The 18537-nt window shown below is 51.4% G+C and overlaps 1 protein-coding gene across 1 annotated transcript in view; it reads left to right on the top strand.

The window, feature by feature from the left end:
* The window catches only part of Map3k4 (mitogen-activated protein kinase kinase kinase 4), a 66300-nt gene that overhangs the window by 25750 nt on the left and 22013 nt on the right, over nt 1-18537 (top strand). Inside the window, 7 exon segments of the mRNA XM_028866659.2 lie at nt 1609-1755; nt 7417-7574; nt 12758-12874; nt 14095-14194; nt 14282-14365; nt 15711-15977; nt 17136-17285. Of these exon segments, the coding sequence (XP_028722492.2) occupies nt 1609-1755; nt 7417-7574; nt 12758-12874; nt 14095-14194; nt 14282-14365; nt 15711-15977; nt 17136-17285 (1023 nt within the window).

The following is an 18537-nucleotide window of genomic DNA, read 5'->3' on the forward strand; positions in this document are numbered from 1 at the left end:
CTATTGGGTCATTTGGGAGTGGCCCATGCACGTGCACTCCGGTTGACACTGATGCACCAGCCAGAGCTGTTTCCACATTAGCCCCGCCTCCTTCACACTGTCTGCCTGGCCAGGGTTTATCCTGTTCTATGTACTGCAGTAGGCAACCGTGCTAATCAGATACTTCAGCTACAACCCTGTAAGACAGGGTGGAATCTCCTTCGCTAATGGACTCTTGTGGTGTTAAATAACAATTTATGTGAAAACACTTCAGTGACCAACAGAACTAGGACTGATGTAGTATTTCAGAGAAAAAGGAGAAAAGGCATTTTCTGTTACGAAGATTCAAGGAACAGTAGTAAATACCTGCCTGGATTTGATACAGACACAGACACTGTTAGGAGATTTGGCTTGCAGGTCTAGTTCTTGCACCATGATAATTTTTAAAAAAACATTTAAGGGCTTCTGTCTGTAAAAGCAATCAAGGTCTTGTTTTAGACAAATTGAAAAAGGCGTAGGAAATAACCCAAATTAAAAATAGTCCCTGTTCTCCTGGCACCCAGGAGATGGCCACAGAGCATGTGTGTTTCCATTCAGCTGTCTGCCTTGCACACGTACACCCCTACACATAGCAGTACGAGAGTGAGTTGGTGTGTGTGTGTGTTGTACATATGTGTGTTTATGCACACACATGTAAGTCTTCCCGCTTTTCTCTCAGTACTCTGATCAAAAGAAGACTTTCCGTGGCCACAGTGCTCCCCAGGTACGCACACACGCTTGTGGGTAAGTCTTAGCTGCAGCTCTGATGAGTTCCTGGGCACAAGTGTAGATGTACGTAGGGAAGTGCCCATTTCAGTCTGGAAAGCGGCAGCCTTTGCTTCCTAGCCACTGCCCTGGACCCCTGTGGCTGCTGCCTCTGAAGGTCAGTGTGACTGTGCGGTTCTGTCCTTAGTCCTGGGACTATATGGAGGGCCTCCTGTCCCAGCTCTGATAATGGAAGGGGCCTTCTAGGTTGCCTCACCTCTGTCTTCTTCCGCACATCACCTACTATGCCAGTATATTGCTGTTTTTACCATCCTTTCCCCCTTTCCTTGAGTTCTGATTTTATCAGCGTTGGCTTGGTCTGCAGCCTTTGGTAGTAGATGAAGCCGCACCCCGAAGAAGGTAATCTAAGCTGCAGTTTTTGGTAGTAGGTGAATCACATCCCACAGAGGGTAAACTATAATACATTACTCAGAAGCCACCATTTTCTGTGGTTTGTTATTTAAATCTTGGTTTTGGTTAAAATAACTATTTCATAAGATTTTCTTTTCCTCTTCTACCTCTTGTCTTACCGTATACACGGGTAAAAGTGGCCTTACTAAGTGAGATTTGTTTTCAATATGAATTTATTTGTAGGTTATATTCTAGCCAACAGTGGCTGCTGTGGGATTCTTCACTGTGTGCTCATGTGTGACAGATGGCTGAACTGCCACACACAACAAGCTTCTCGGGAGTCAGACTATTTCAGGTTCCTCAGAGCAAGGTTCCTCTGGGGCTTTTGTGGGGGGATTTGTGAGGAGGACTGGCAGTCTGTGTGGCCAGGGTGTGCGGGTGACAGCCGCGTCTTCCTTGTGTGCTCTCTTGCAGCTAGTGCGGGAGTGTAAAGAGGTCCTGAAGGGGGGGCTGCTGATGAAGCAGTACTACCAGTTCATGCTGCAGGAGGTGCTGGACGGCCTGGAGAAGACCGACTGCAACATGGATGCTTTTGAGGAGGACCTGCAGAAGATGCTCATGGTAAGTAAGGAGGGCGTCCCGGGCTGTGTGCAGGGAGTCGGTGTGGCAGTTCGATGACAGTTTGTTTGTTTTTTTGTTTTTCCCTAAAACCATATTTTAAAAAGTTTTCAATGATTTTTAAATTGACATTTTGGACTAGCCTTAACCCAGTCCGTTGTTTATTTGTAGGATAGTTCATCTTACATTAGAAGAAGGATTAAAATTGGATCTTAGTCCGTCTGACCCCCTGAACAGTGGCCCTTATGTAATTCCTGAGATGGGTGCTGGGCGCCTTGCACAGCTCAGGAAATACTGGAGTAAAGGAGACCACCGCTGGTGGGGACTGGCCACGAGAGCTGCTTCCTTTCCTGCGTGGCCAGGGCTGTGGAAGTCTGCTGAGCCCGGGACCCCTCAGCTACAGACATGTCCACAGAGTACTTTATCTCAGAGATGGGTCAAGGCCTCTCTGCAGAACCAGCCCTTTCAAGGACTTACCAGTGGCTTGATTGGTCAGAGCAGGCTGGGTTTTATTTCTTCACAGATCCCACCTCAAACTTGCTGTCTCAGTTAAGATTTTTGTTGCTGTGAAGAGACGCCATGACCACGGCAACTCTCATAAGGAAACCATTTAATCGGGGTGGCTCACTTACCCTTTCAGAGGTTCAGTCCATCATCATGAACAGGACATGCTGGAGCTGAGAGCCCTACATCTTGCAGGCAACAGGAAGTCAACTCACAGTCACACTGAGGGAAGCTTGAGCAAATGAGACCTCCACGCCCGCCCCCACAGTGACACACTTCCTCCAGCAAGGCCACAGTGCTGTCCCTTTGGGTGCCGTTTCCTTTCAGGCCACCACACTTGTCCTACACTTCTAATCTCGGGGCTGTCCATACGATTCTTTCCTGCCAGCACTGACCTCCTCGGCTGCCCGCTCAGACTTACTTTCGGGTTGTATTTTTCTCCAGTTATTGACGGTCTGGCCTTTGCGCCTACCTTTGTCCTTACCTTCTTGGAACTCTCTCAGCAGCTGCAGTTAGACAGGTGCTATAGCATAGCATTCACACAGATTAGGTAGGCCAGAGCATCGTGAACGGGGGCTGTAACTTGGAATTCCTCTGCGTCGCATGTGGTGTGGTAGAGTTCCTGTATAGGGAGAGCAAGTTAGATCTGTAGGGATCCTTAGGTTGCATCTGATAACTTCAGGCGAAGGGGCTTGCTTGCCGTGTCCTGCCTCGCAGACTGTAGCACCCCGGGGAGCACCCCACTTTCTGGTCTGCCAGAGGGGGGAACGCCTTGCCAGCCAAGTGCAAGTCTGCACGAGAGAGAGCCCGGGAGGTTGCACTCGGTCCGTTTTGCCCCGACTCTGGAGCTTTCGAGGTGTCGGCACAGGGTGGGAGTTCATACACTGAGTGGCCTCCCGTCCGTGGGAGACAGGAAGGCAGCGGGGCAGGGGGCTTACAGCCGCTAGAGTCCTATGAGAAGCAGTTTGTTTGAAAAGGCTTGGAGAGAGCACATGAAAGGCCAGAGTGTGTAAACCGGCGGCTGCATCTGAAATGGCGTAGACTGTCCCTGTCAGGGTTTTCATGACTGAGAAACTCTGGTAGGAAGCGGCACACAAAGCAGTTCTTCTCTTCGCGTTGGGACCTGAACGAGTTTGGAAAGACACAATCAATGTTCTTTGCTTCTGAGACGCTCTTTGATGGCTTCCAGAGGCGGCGCATTTAGTGCCCTTTGCCTTGGAATGGTGGGGACATAGAGTGGTAAGCCACACTCCCCTTTCCTGTCCTTGGGGTATCTGTGCCCCGGGCTGAGATGAGAACCTTGAAACAGTTATAGGAAAGTGTGGGGGACCCACCCCCACTTTTCCCCCCAGGGTACTCTTGAGTAGAGAGAAGTGAGAAATATTTAGGTAGAAATATAGAGGAGAGAGACAGAAACACAGGATAGCCTCGGGAGGGCCTGGGTCAAAACCCGCCAGCCCCTTCTGTCTCTTCTAAAGGCCTTTTAAAGGAATGCCAAGGGGTGGAGCAAAAGACCTCCCCCTTGCTAGATCAAAGCATGCTGCATGGCACAGTCAAGTGCAGACCCTTCCCAACACCAGGTAACCACGCACGTGGTCAGTCCATCCCCTTATGCAGCCCTGCTGTGTAAAGCAAGCCCAGATCTCACTAGGACACCTCTGTGAACCCCAACAGAAAAGCACAGCGTTCTGTTTTGCTTCGCTGCCCATGGCTTGTGTGAGTCAGAATGTAGCATCTTGTTGTGTCTCACTGTGTGTTGGAAGGATGGGGCAAGGGGCATGCTTTGAGGACTGAGGGGCCCAGACAGCATCAGCGTTTCTGTTGAGATAAAGAGGTAGATTGGGTCCTGGCAGGCGTTCAGATCATGTTTGCCACACAACACTCCCTTCACTTGAGACTCACTGCAGAGAGGAAAGAAAGAAAAGTCCACGCTCAGACAGGAGGAAGCGGGCCTCAGTGGTATTCTCCCCCTCCATAACAGAGCAGCTGTCGTTTGTCTTCTCATGTAGACGGCGGCATTGTAGACAGGGCTGTGATGTCTGGTGGGGCAGCACTGAAGATCCTCACAGGCCAAAGCTGCCGCAGTGGACTGTCTCGGTCAGCCTGTCCCCAGAGCTTGGCTGCAGTGGAGGGTTGGGAATCAGCTGGTTACCGTGTCCAAAGTCAGACTCAGGGTGTCACTGGGCATTATAGCATCTACTTAAAAAGAAACAGGGTGCATGCTCACCTCCAACTCCACTGATATGTCTTGGTGAGATTTGGAGGTAGCACCTATCTATACAGACTCAGTTGAAGTCAGAGGACAACTTGCCAGAGTTAGTTTCGTCGTGTGGCCAGTGTTGAGCCACCTTGCTGGCCCACTGTTCCCTTTTAGCTTTCTCTAATTAAAAAATTAACATACAAAGTAATGGATTTCATCATGGCATTTTTACCCATACTATGTGTGTGTATTGTTTTCTGAGGCTAGATTTCTTATAACCCAGACTGGCCTCAGACTTGATATCCTGTGATAATCTTGAGCTCCTGATCCTCCTGCCTCCACCTCCTGAGTGTTAGGATTTTTGAGACCAGGTCCAGTTTTGTGTGGTTCTAGGGAACCAGCCCAGAGCTCTGAGCATGGTAGGGGCGTCATAGCATCTAATTGCTGATTCTTAGACCTCACTCCCCTCTTCTCTTCCCTTGCTGTTGCCTTGTGTGCGGAGTTCTCGCACTGACCCGAAGACAGCCATGTAGCTGGAGTATTCCTGTGTCCACCTGGCTCCCACAGCTGCTCAGACCCAAGTAAACACACAGAGACTTACATTACTTATAAACTGTATGGCTGTGGCAGGCTTCTTGCTATCTAGTTCTTATATCATAAATCAACCCATTTCTGTTCATCTGTATGTCGCCACGTGTTCCATGACTTTACCTGTGTTGCCTTTACATGCTGCTCCCTGGATGGCAGGCCGGCGTCTCCTGACTCAGCCTTCCACTTCCCAGCATTCTTTTCTCTGCTTGTCCCGCCTATCCTATACTTCCTGCCTGGCTACTGGCCAGTCAGCGTTTTATTTATCAATCAGAGCAAAATATTCACAGCATCCCCAGCACAGCCAAGGTCTGAATTCAGTAGGTGACAGTGTAAAGGACCTCATCCCGGGGAGGTGGTGACACAAATCTTAAAGGAGGAATGAAGCCCCTGCTGTGTGCTCAGGGCTTGAGTTCTGCGTTCATGAGTAAGGATATGAAGGAGTGGTTGTTCTGAAGAACTGTGGAGACAGGAGGACACCAACTCTTTGCTGACCCTGAGCAGACTGAGGGGGTGGAGCCAGCTTGCAGGGAAGCCTCTAGAAGCGAAAGGGCAGTCTTTGGCCTGGCCTGGGTAAGACAGTGTGGGATCCATGAAGGCTGGTTTCTTGTGCACAGCTCCAGTCATAGTGACCCTGAGCCTGCAGGGTCCTGGGCCACAGGCTGGAGAGTGCAGGATGCAAATCATTCAAAGACAGAACAAGAAAACTGCCTGGAAATAAATAATAGTCTCACAGTCTGCTGCCTAGAGGGTATTTCTGAATCTTGGGGGGGGGGGGGGGGGAGATAACAGTGAGCTCTTAAGATGTATCCTGGTTTAAAAACAAAACAATTAGCACTCCCCTCCCCCATGGAACTCAAGGTTAAAGCATCCTGTAAACTTTAGAGTTGGACAGTAAGTTGTTCAGGTGTGGTGTGCACCCTGGTGACCTCAGTGAGAGGCTGAGGCGGGAGAAGCATGAGTTCAAATCTAGCCTGGGCTACATAGCAAAGCTGTCTCAGGGAAAGGAAGAAATGGAGGAAACAGGGAGGGAGAAGGGAAGAGAGAAGTCACCTTAGGGAGTGACGACGGTGTGGGGAGTGCTTGGCAGTTGGGCCGCGAGGCTGGTGTTGATTTCTTCATGACAACAGCACACTGAGTGTTGGAAGGTGGAGTTGCGTCTTCACAGTTCTCACGCAGAGAATGTACGGTGGGATCTCTTCTGCTTGGTCAGCTCACCCACTAGGTCAGAAAACGCACCAGTGGCGTGTTCTGTGGCAGCCTTCCTCCTAGAGCCTGTTCAGAGGAAGACCACCGTCCGAGCTGCCCCTCTTGCCCCTGCAGTGAAATACTACTGGCAGAGCAGCTTCAGAGAGGAAAGGCTTTCTGTGGCTCCCGGGCCACAGGTCCAGTCCCCGTGGCTGGGATGCCCAGGTGGCAGGGACCTGAAGCAGCCGCCTACATCCGGTTCACAGCAAGGGAGCAGAGAGCAGTGAATGTGCCGCTCAGCTCTCTCTGCCTTTACAGAGTCAGGACCCCAGCCGGGGAATGGCGCCCCCCATCGTGTCCTGGTCATCCTACCTCAGCACAAACAAGGCACTCCTCCACAGGCGTGCCAGAGGCCGGCTCCTGGATGTTTCCAGAGATTCTGTCAAGTGGACGGTTAACACTGACCATCACACGCCAACAGAGAAATCACGGTGGGAATTTAGGAGTGATAGAGCCGTTGAAGCACGTGTAGTGGGGGTAGTCTCCACCTCAGATCACCTGGACAGTTTGACTGTGTGTCACAGTTGGTATGTTATAAGCCTTGGAAAGTTCATGTCACAGATTTGGGCATCAAGAAGGGTTGATGGGATGTGTGCTAATAACTCTCCAGCTAAAAATAAGCAACGAAACAAAAATAAAACACTAACCTCTCCAAGGAACCGTATCCATGTTCATGATAAAAGTTTTTAAGCGTTATTTTTTTTAAACATTATTGTACTTTCCTGTATTTTGTGGCTATTTAAGTTACTTTGCGGGCCGGGCGGTGGTGGCACACGCCTTTAAACCCAGCACTCGGGAGGCAGAGACAGGCGGATCTCTGTGAGTTTGAGCCTGGTCTACAGAGTGAGATCCAGGACAGGCACCAAAACTACACAGAAAAACCCTGTCTCAGAAAATAAAAAAAAAAAGTTATTTGCAGGAGTCTGAAAGGTTGCGAGTGTGTTGTTGCTGAAGACTCATGCAGCTGGAGAAGAGTCCTTGTTTAGACATCAGTTGGCTGTGGTGTGGTCTTGTTCCATGGCCCCTGCTCTTTCTCATCCTTCCGGCTTATGCTGTGTTGATATAGGTCACGCTACAAGTTGCTGGGTTCTCTGAAACATGTCCTTTTATATTTTTGTTTTAAGGTGTACTTTGATTACATGAGAAGCTGGATCCAAATGCTGCAGCAGTTACCTCAGGCTTCCCATAGCTTAAAGAATCTGTTAGAAGAAGAGTGGAATTTCACCAAAGAAATAACTCATTACATCCGAGGAGGAGAAGCACAGGCCGGAAAGCTTTTCTGGTAGGAACCTTGTGCTCGGGAATACCTTCCTTCCCCCTTTCCTTCCTCCTCCCTCCTCTGGTAGGCCTGCCTGTCTGTGTGCATGCGCAGTAGTTCTCCCCTGGGTGGGTGTGACCTCTTCAGGGCCCTCACGGTGTTTGGAGACTGGTTTCATCAGCTTGGTGGGGAGGGCGCTGCTAGCATGTGGGCCGTAGAGGGCCGACTGCTTCGGCTCCACTGCAGGCACGGGGCAGCAACAGAATGCTCTGCTCCAAACGAGTCGGCCTCTGGCTCTCGTCTCGTTGTCGTTAATAAAAGGGTGGAGACTTTGGGTCCCGGAAGGAGAGAATAGAGCCGTGTGTTTGAGCTTGGTGGGGACACCCGGAACCCAAGTCTTTAGTTTTCATTGAGCATGGTTTGGAAATGGAATCGAATCGTGTCTCTTTATAAACTCCTTCCAGACAGTGGAGGCTTAGGAGTGGGACTCGGGCCACTTGTCTGCTTATTCTGGGAAATGAGCATCTCCTTCCTGATCAGGCCCTCTGTAGCCTCTGGCAGGCTCCCTGAACTCTGACACTTGGATGCAGGATGAGGCCATGTGCTCTGTAGACCCACCGCCTTCGTGCCGCTGTGCCGTGTCTCTACTTCTTCCTCTTTTACTGCTTTTGCCTCTTTCTGTGAGGTCTGTGTGCTGGCTGAGGTGCACATTCCTTCCTGTGGGGCCTGTGCATGGGCTCAGGTGTGCATCCCTCTCTGTGGGGCCTGTGTACAGGCTCAGGTGTGCATCCCTCCCTGTGAGGTGTGTGTACAGGCTCAGGTGTGCATCTCTCCCTGTGGGACATGTGCACTGGCTCAGGTGTGCATCCCTCTCTGTGGGGCCTGTGTACAGGCTCAGGTGTGCATCCCTCCCTGTGAGGTGTGTGTACAGGCTCAGGTGTGCATCCCTCCCTGTGGGACATGTGCACTGGCTCAGGTGTGTATCCCTCTCTGTGGGGCCTGTGTACAGGCTCAGGTGTGCATCCCTCCCTGTGAGGTGTGTGTACAGGCTCAGGTGTGCATCCCTCCCTGTGGTGCGTGTGCACTGGCTCAGGTGTGCATCCTCCTGTGGGGCGTGTGACAGGCTCAGGTGTGCATCCCTCCCTGTGGGGTGTGCACAGGCTCAGGTGTGCATCCCTCCTGTGGGGCGTGTGCACAGGCTCAGATGTGCATCCCTCCCTGTGAGGTGTGTGTACAGGCTCAGGTGTGCATCCCTCCCTGTGGGGCGTGTGCACAGGCTCAGATGTGCATCCCTCCCTGTGGGGCGTGTGCACAGGCTCAGGTGTGTATTCCTTCCTGTGAGGCCTGTGCACTGGCTCAGGTGTGCATCCCTCCCTGTCTGGCCTGTGTGCTGGCTCAGGTGTGCATCCCTCCCTGTGGGACCTGTGTGCTGGCTCAGGTGTGCATCCCTCTCTGTGGGGTGTATGCACTGGCTCAGGTGTGCATCCCTCCCTGTCTGGCCTGTGTGCTGGCTCAGGTGTGCATCCCTCCCTGTGGGGCATGTGCACTGGCTCAGGTGTGCATCCCTCCCTGTGAGGTGTGTGCTGGCTCAGGTGTGCATCCCTCCCTGTGGGGCATGTGCACAGGCTCAGGTGTGCATCCCTCCCTGTGGGGCATGTGCACTGGCTCAGGTGTGCATCCCTCCCTGTGAGGTGTGTGCTGGCTCAGGTGTGCATCCCTCCCTGTCTGGCCTGTGTGCTGGCTCAGGTGTGCATCCCTCCCTGTGGAACCTGTGTGCTGGCTCAGGTGTGCATCCCTCTCTGTGGGGTGTATGCACTGGCTCAGGTGTGCATCCCTCCCTGTCTGGCCTGTGTGCTGGCTCAGGTGTGCATCCCTCCCTGTGAGGTGTGTGCTGGCTCAGGTGTGCATCCCTCCCTGTGGGGCATGTGCACAGGCTCAGGTGTGCATCCCTCCCTGTGGGGCATGTGCACAGGCTCAGGTGTGCATCCCTCCCTGTGGGGCGTGTGCACTGGCTCAGGTGTGCATCCCTCCCTGTGAGGTGTGTGCTGGCTCAGGTGTGCATCCCTCCCTGTGAGGTGTGTGCTGGCTCAGGTGTGCATCCCTCCCTGTGGGGCATGTGCACAGGCTCAGGTGTGCATCCCTCCCTGTGGGGCGTGTGCGCAGGCTCAGGTGTGCATCACTAACTGTTGTGCTCCAGGACTTCTGCGATCTCTGTGCTTTCTCGGTGTCAGAATTTTGTGTCTCTTTAAACATTTTTTGGTGTTTCAGAAGTATGTGCCACTTTCCCATGTGGATCTCATTCCTACACTGCATCTTCATCTTGAGTGAGCAGTGAGCTTGCTGGCTTCCCGTCCTTGGGCTGCTGTGGTATCCCTTGTATTTTTTGTCTTCAGGCTTAGAGAGTCCCACTTAGTGTCGGTCTGTCCTGCTGTTCAGGGTCACTGTGCTCCTGTCACTGCTGTGTCTTCGTCTCTGCTTGCCCTTCACGTTCCCAGAAGCCACCTCTGGACGGTGTTGGTAATTTCTTTGCTCTTTGTTCTTTGGCTGTTTTAGGGGGCCCACCACCCAGCTCCCAAATAAATCACACATGGAGGCTTATTCTTCTTTATAAATGCCTAGCCAGGTGGTGGTGGCGGCGGCGGTGGCACACGCCTTTAATTCCAGCACTCGGGAGACAGAGGCAGGTGAATCTCTGTGAGTTCGAGGCCAGCCTGGTCTACAGAGTGAGTTCTAGGACAGCCAGGGCTATTAAACAGAGAAACCCTGTCTTGAAAAACCAAAAAGAAAAAAAATACACACACACACACACACACACACACACACACACACACACACACACACACACACATATGTGCACCCAGCCTTAGCTTGGCTTATTTCTAGCCAGTTTTTTTTTTTTTTTTAATTAGCCCAGCTACCTTTTGCCTCTGGGCTTTTACCCTTTTCTATTTCTGTATACCTTTTTTTACTTCTTACTCCATGATTTGCTGTGTAGCTGGGTGGCTGGCCCCTAGCATCCTCCTCCTTATCTTGCTCCTCCATCTTCCCAGATATCTCCTTCTATTTATTCTCTCTGCCTGCCTGCCCCCACCCCCCATCCTTTCTCCTGCCTTACTATTGGCTGTTCAGCTCTTTATTTGACCAGTCAGGTGTTTTAAACAGGCAAAGTATCACAGCTTCACAGAGTTAAACAAATGCAACATAAAAGAATAAAGACTTTGCCTTTGTGCCCCTTGTTCTGAGAACAGCTCCCAGGGCTCTGTGGCTGCCCTCCCTACACCGGTCTAGCTCGGCTCTCTTCCCGTCCCCTGCATTGGAGCAATCATTTCCACTCCAGGTTCAGGCAGCGCGGAACCACCCCAGCTCCTCCTCAGCCGGGCCAGGCACTCCTCGGTTTTGCTTTTGGATGCCCCTGAGGATGGGGCATGGACTGGATTTCCTTTTCCCATCCCACTCCCTCTGTGTCCTTCATCATTCCTCCTGGACACAGCTCTGTCTCCCTGCCTGCCCAGATCCCCACGCTGACTCTCAGCACCAGCTGCACGCTGCTCCTGTGAAGTCATGTCAGTCAGACTGTCTCCTGGGGACACTCAGCAGCTCCCCGTCAGGGAGAACGCCTGAGCAGTGGGTTATGGGGCTGCATGCAGTCAGCCTTCTCACCCAGCGTGTGTCCTCACCTCCTGGACTCCGCACTGTGCAGCCCCAGCAGCCCCTTCCGAGCTCACAGGCTGTGCAGGTGGAGCTGCCGCCCCACGTGGACCACTGTCCCTGTTGTTTTCCCGACTGACTCATTTCCCCACCTCTGCAGATCTTTACCTTCCCATCATATTTAGAAGTTCTTACCCACAAGTACTTAGGATTTCATTTTTTGTTTATTTTTTCTCCATCAGTAGAGGGCTTTTTGTCTCTGTATAACAGGAGCTCAGTAGCTTTTAAATAAATGCATCCTGATGCGTCGTATGATACTCTTAAAATCCTTTTCTGATCCAAACTCCCTCCCACTCCGGAATTTTAAAGCCCACCTGCTTTGATGGCCATGTGATTAAACTAGTTAGCACGATAGCCAGGCTCTCCAGAGCACAGCCCGACCCCATTTGCTCCTGGGGTCTTGCCAGGCTTTGCAGCATGAACAACCCTGCTCCTTCCAGGTCAGATGCTGTCCTTTCCCACGTGTGCCTCATGCTTGGCACACCTGCATACCTGATCCAGCTCGTTCGTTCGTTGTCTTCCTAGAGTCCCGTCCACCTCAGTCTTTCCCCTGAAGATCCATCCGTGCCCCCTCGGATGACCCTGCTGACATTCAGCCTTGCCTGGATTCGGGCCTTCTGCCCAGCAGAGGCTTTGCTGTCAGCTAGGTTTGGTCTCCTCCTCTGATACCCTGTGTTTCCCATCATTTGATGGTCGCCAGGTTTGGTCTCCTTGTCTGGTACCCTGTGTTTCCCGTCATTGATGGTCGCCAGGTTTGGTCTCCTCTCTGATACCCTGTGTTCCCCATCATTTGATGGTCGCCAGGTTTGGTCTCCTCCTCTGATACCCTGTGTTCCCCATCATTTGATGGTCGCCAGGTTTGGTCTCCTTCTCTGATACCCTGTGTTCCCCATCATTTGATGGTCGCCAGGTTTGGTCTCCTCCTCTGATACCCTGTGTTCCCCATCATTTGATGGTCGCCAGGTTTGGTCTCCTCCTCTGATACTCCATATTCCCCATCATTTGATGGTCGCCAGGTTTGGTCTCCTGGTCTGGGACCCCGAGTTCCTATCGTTGGATGGTTGCATACTTACCACTCTCTTTCCCTAGGTCATCTGCTTGTCCTTGATAGTGTGAAGGCTTACCACATAATTTACCTTGTTTTGTGTGTTTAAACTGTCTGTTCACGGACAAGGTTCAGGTGTGGAGTGTTTGTGTTCAACAGCTGTGAGAGCTAACCTCCAGGGAAGTTTAACACCAGCTGTGTTTCAGGAGTTTGCTCTCCAGCTTATCTGCCATCTTGAACATTGAAGCAGTAACATTGTGTAATCACATGGCTGCTGCATACAGTTTACCGCTGTGGTTTATACTCCGGGCTCTGCAATAGACCCGAGACGGGCTGTGCCGTCGTCTAGGTTTCCGTGTTTCTCATCAGTCATGTGCTGCGTGAAAACTCCTGTTGATTTGTAACCGTTGCAGTGACAGATGACCTTCCTTCTGCTCTGCCGTTTGTCCCCCAGTGACATTGCCGGGATGCTGTTGAAGTCCACGGGGAGCTTCCTAGAGTCAGGCCTGCAGGAGAGCTGTGCAGAGCTCTGGACCAGCGCCGACGACAACGGAGCTGCCGACGAGCTGAGGTTGGCGTCACACTGGCCTCTGTCTGCTTCTTAACTGCAGGAGTCTTGCTTCCCCAGTGGGCTGCCTTTGTTCTCTGTTCAGGCTGGACTGTGATGGACGGGGTGTGTGTGTGTGTGTGTGTGTGTGTGTGTGTGTGTGTGTGTGTGTCTTCTAGACAAACGTTAACATGATAAACGTATAGTGTATATTAACTGAAAATGGCTAGCAATACTCTGTACTCATGTTTTTCTAGACTATCTTTAAATGTTACATTTTTGTCCTGTGAATCCCTGTAGCAGTCCATGCTACCTTCTGATGCCATTTGGCAGATTTCTGTTGCTTATACTTGGCTCGTCCCTTCTGTCGAACAGTAGAGTAAATACATGAGCCTTGGCTTCCCTGTTGAAGTCCCCTCAGTGTCGTGCAGATGCTACTGAACCGTTCAGATTGCACCCACTCTGTGTGTGTGGGGTGGGGAGGGGAGATGTTGCGTGTAGAGCCATTTTGTGGCCGCCTGTCTATCGGGTGCATCGTTGGTCAGTCTGTACAGGTGCATGTTCAGAGCTAGACATTTTACTCACTGACAAAGTCTGGTGAAGAGCAGCTGGGTTTCAGAACATCTGAAATGAGATGTTCCCACCGAGGGTCTGAGCTGGTAAAACACAGATGCTGAGAAACAGGGTGGGCCTTTGTGTGGGCCTGTAGCTTTACGTTACGAATGTAAAGTCTGGCGTGAGGATTGAAGAATCGAGGCAGTGAACTCCCCTCATCTGCCGGGGACGTGGAAGGGCGTTGGCGTGCCACCGGGCCAGTTCCGTGGTGTCCTGCCCCTGTGATCCGCGGTGGTGTCTGCACTGTGCCCACAAGTCAGCATGAGCTGCCAGACAGTCCTAGGGGGACCAGGAGTCACCACGCTGGGTGTGTATTTCTTTTCAATTAGTATGAGCTCTGCAGCTCTAAGACCTTGTCACAGCAATGTCTAGAAAATTAAACATATTGCTACTTGAGGGGTATTTAATGTCCCCTGTGTACATGGAATACTCAGGTGCTTTGTGCAGAACTCTGAGGATATCAAGCTCTTCTCCGGTATTTTGGCCACAATCTCAGTAACTGCTCGTTCCCATTGATGAAATCTGTGGGTGTTGTTTGTCGCTGTGCTTTGAAACTGGCTGCGTGTTTGTTACTAGCTGCACTTGTTCTTGGGTGTCCCCAGTGTGAACTAACTGAACTCTCCCGGCAGGAGATCTGTCATAGAGATCAGTCGAGCACTCAAGGAACTCTTCCACGAGGCCCGGGAGAGGGCCTCCAAGGCGCTGGGCTTTGCTAAGATGCTGAGGAAGGTGAGTCCACCAGTCTGGTTGCTGCTGCCCTTTGCTCAGGTGGATCTTAAAGCTGATCCTAAAGAGACTTCTCTTCTGTGATCCTAGGACCTGGAAATAGCAGCAGAGTTTGTACTGTCTGCCTCGGTCCAAGAGCTTCTGGGCGTTCTGAAGGCAAAGCAGTATGTTAAGGTGAGTCCCCACAGTGTTCTCGGAGCCCGTGGCCCCTGCATCTAAAGAGGCCATTTGTTCATAACGTCCGGAGCTAATACTCTGGGCTTCGGAGGCTGCACACTGACTGAACATGTTCCCAGAAGAACACACTTCTTCAATGCTTAACCTTTTTATAAATGCAGACAAAGAATCAACCACTGTGTATACTGTTGACTAACTTAGTTATGCATATTTAAAGTAGTGACTACAATAGTGAATGTAATATGATATTACTGACTCTCATAGTGATTTTAGTGCTTGCCCGCAGGTCTCTGTGGTCCAGGGTCTCTGCGGTCCAGGGTCTCTGTGTGATGTTCTCTGGGTCCTTGGCAATGCATCCTAGTCATCATTGTAGTTATTTCTTGGGCCCATCTTTACATCTCTTTAAGTTTGAGATTTATCATTTTGGGACCAGCATATGACATATCATTGGCCACCCTGTGCCAAGTCCAGGTGTCTCAGTTAGGGTTTCTGTCATTGTGATAAAACACAATGATTGAAACAACTTGGGGAGGAAAGGGTTGATTTGGCTCACACTTCCACATCATTGTTCATCACAAAGGAAGTCAGGGCAGAAACAGGGCAGGAACCTGGAGGCAGGAGCTGATGCAGAGGCCATGGAGGGGTGCTGCTTACTGGCTTGCTCCCCATGGCTTTCTCATCCTGCTTTCTTATAGAATCCAGGACCATGAGCCTAGGGATGGCACCACCCACCATGGGCTGGGCCCTCCCCATCAATCACTAATGAAGAAAATGCCTACGGTCTTACCTACAGCCTGACATTATGGAGGCATTTTCTCATTTGAGGTTCCCTCCTCTCCAGTGACTCTCGCTTGTGTCAGGTTGGCCCACTGGGGATGTGTGATGGAGGGCTGTTCTTGCGCAGCTTGCACCCCGGTCACGGCATTGTGTTCCGTGTTAAGGGACCCTCGCCTCCTGGACTCTGGCAGTGACAGGTTGTTCCAGGCACCCTCGTGAACAAGTCTTGGATGGGGACAGTGACGCGGTGCCCTAGGTCTGGAGAAACTTCAGTACTGTCCCCCGGTTCCCTCCCAGCCCTCTCCCTTCCTCCTTCCCCTCACTCAGCGGAGTCCCTTGCAGCTCAGCTAGCTCTTGGGACTGATGCCTCCCTCCACACATCCTCCTTCTTGGACCTGCTTGTCTTTCCACTCCCACCCCGAAACCCACAGGCTGGCCCTGAATTCACTATATAGCCCAGGTTGGGCTCAAACCCGTGTCTACTGAGTGCTAGGAATGCAGACATGTTCTATGCCGGGCTGCTTTTAGTCTCATGTATGTTAAGACTGGGCTATTTCCTTTCCAGGTACAGATTCCCGGGTTAGAGAATTTGCACGTCTTTGTCCCCGACAGCCTTGCTGAGGAGAAAAGAATTATTCTGCAGTTACTCAATGCTGCCACAGGAAAGGACTGCTCAAAAGATCCAGATGAAGTCTTCATTGATGCCTTTCTGCTTCTGACCAAGCATGAGGACCGAGCCCGGGACCCAGAAGATAGCTGGGGCACCTGGGAATCACGAACTGTCAAAATCATGCCTCAGGTGGAGACTGTCGATACCCTGAGAAGCATGCAGGTGGGTGGGCCTCCCTTGCCTGTTGTGAGGGTTAGCATGCTTTTATGAAGCACACTGTGCAGCTTACAAATATCACCCCTAATGATCTGAAGTGTACGCTCCCCCAAAATGGGCCTGTATGGTTCACTGTGTGAATTGTTAGCTGATTGTACTAGAAGTATCCCAGTGAGTTTAAGTGTGTCACGTTATGTTGGGATGTTTGAAATAACCTGTATGCTTGATGTCTTCTAGTGTTCAGGTAGCTTTAAAAGGCGCCATGTCATTGATGAGTCATAATTCCAGACAGCCCAGTCGCAGAGTAGCCCTGAAGGACAGAAACAGTGCTGACCTTGTTACATAGTTCTCACTGGTAGAGTGAAGGGCACCTCATGGGGCCTGGGCGGGTTCTGAGACTCACTGATGTCTGCTGTCGGGAGCCTCCTCACCCTGTGTGTCCCGCTCAGGGCCAGGGAAAGCAGGTGTTCACAGGCCTGGAGAGCTCTGCTGCGGCCGCCATCGTCTCCTCCACCCCACCCGCCTGTCCGTTCTCTTGCGCTCTCAGGCAGGCCTGCCCACTCACTTGTGTAAGTCACAAGTGTGACAGTGAGTGTCAGCGTGTCCTCCCACTTCTCCAGCTACTCACCAGCTCGGCAGCCAGACGTGTGTTCAGCAAATGAGCCAGCCGTCTGGCGTTCGCAGGGCCACTGCCGCAGCTCATATGCTGTTGCCTTTCCGGAACAATTGTCTTTCCTACTTGTGGTTTTCCTGCTTCCGGCCCCTCCCACTCCCCCGGTTCTCCAGGTGGTTTGTGGTTGTTTGGAGAGTGGTCATGGCAACATGCAGATCTGTCCTAAATACTGCAAGGACTTTCAGTCTCTTAAAGGTTAAAAATTATAATGCCCTATCTCTTGTCTCCTTGGGCTGCTCCAACACCCACAATCCTTGCGTGCCCACGCCCTTTCCCAGTGGAGAGTGGGCTTTTTCTCCCCTTTGATGAAGAGCCAGGTCACCAGAGCTTGCTGCTCTGGCCTGCAGGAGCTGTGCCTGCGGGTGATCCTGGTCAGGTGGCTAGCTGCGACCCGGTGGTCTTGAGGGTGCTGCTGTTTGAGGGTGGGGCCGCAGCGGACTGGGGAAACGGTCACTGGTCTGTTCTCAGGTCCTGTTTGGTTTTCCTTCCAGGTGGACAATCTTCTACTGGTTGTCATGGAGTCTGCTCATCTCATAATTCAGAGAAAAGCCTTCCAGCAGTCCATTGAGGGGCTGATGACCCTTCGCCATGAGCAGACGTCCAGTCAGCTGGTCATCGCCAAAGCTTTGCAGCAGCTCAAGGTACTGACCATGCCATCCTGGCCTCTGGGTGTAATAGACATCAGAGAGGTCACATGGTGTGAGGTGATATCACTTGAGGGATGTGAGTGGCTGCCCGTCCTCCTGGTGCGCTCTTGTGTGCATGCGTATATGAAGCACTTCTTAGGCGTTTCCCCGAACTGTAGAATGGGGAAGGATGGAAACCAGCGGTTCCCTCCCTCACCTGGTGTAGGTCTCAGGCAGGGCTGGTTGTTTAGCAGAGTTACAACTGGGATCTAGGTGTCTTCCTTCTGTGAGTTTCTCTCACTTTTGGCAGTTTCCAGTATTTGCTGCAGGTGTTCTTATTGATAATGCATGGTCAAAAAGTCTTTATCATGTTCTTTAATATGTGGTTCAGCCAAGTTGTGGGCGGGCAGGAACGCCTCACAGCTCTGCAGCTTCTCCTTCTGTCTTCAGCAGTGTGTTTGATGCTGTGTTCTGGGGTCCCGCTTTCTCCGTAAGTTAAGTCTCTGTAGTCACAGAACTGTGGCTTCTGGGAGGCTCCCAAGTCAGTCAGTGAACGTCTGCTTTTCTTCTACCAATCCAGTTTATTTTATTTATTGATAAACCTCTTACAAACTGTTGTCCCAGCCTAATACCAGGGCAAGGGACTGGTGCCTTTTCTTTAGTTCAAGCCAGGGTACTCTGGAAAGCATAAGCTGTGAAATGTTGATTCTGGCTCTGGGGCACGAACTGTTACACTGAGAGGTCAGAGGTCAGCACCTCCTCATAGTATCTGGGAACTGCATTATGGTACCACCTACAGAAGAGCCGAGAGCTTAAATTAAGACTGGGTTTCTCGAGTCACGTGAGGCTCCAAGATGACGGTGTCGCAGACCCTACTGGGTCTCCATTGAGAGGTGCTGGTATGGTGCAGATGGAAGATAGAGAAGCGCCCCAGAACATCAAGATGGCAATTTATACACATGGTTGGCTGATTCCTTCTCTAGGAGATGCAAAATTCAGAAAACCAGTGATCACCGAAACCATTGACGAAAAGTTTGAACATTATACAGAAGAGTAAGAGACTCACTAATAACCGAGTCACCAACTTGACTTGCCCGTCCATCCTTTGTATTACCATATTCTCCAAGGATCGTGTCGGAAACTGCTTGCTTTTTCCTCCTTCTGTTTGTCTCCTCCAAAGTTGCCTTTTTGGGTAGTGTCACCACTATGACATTTTGCCAGAATGTTTCTCCTTAGGCTTTCACAGTTTCTCTTGCCTGAATTGCTA

The sequence above is a fragment of the Peromyscus leucopus genome, chromosome 8a (genome assembly GCF_004664715.2).
Source record: "Peromyscus leucopus breed LL Stock chromosome 8a, UCI_PerLeu_2.1, whole genome shotgun sequence".
NCBI classification, from domain to species: Eukaryota; Metazoa; Chordata; class Mammalia; order Rodentia; family Cricetidae; genus Peromyscus; species Peromyscus leucopus.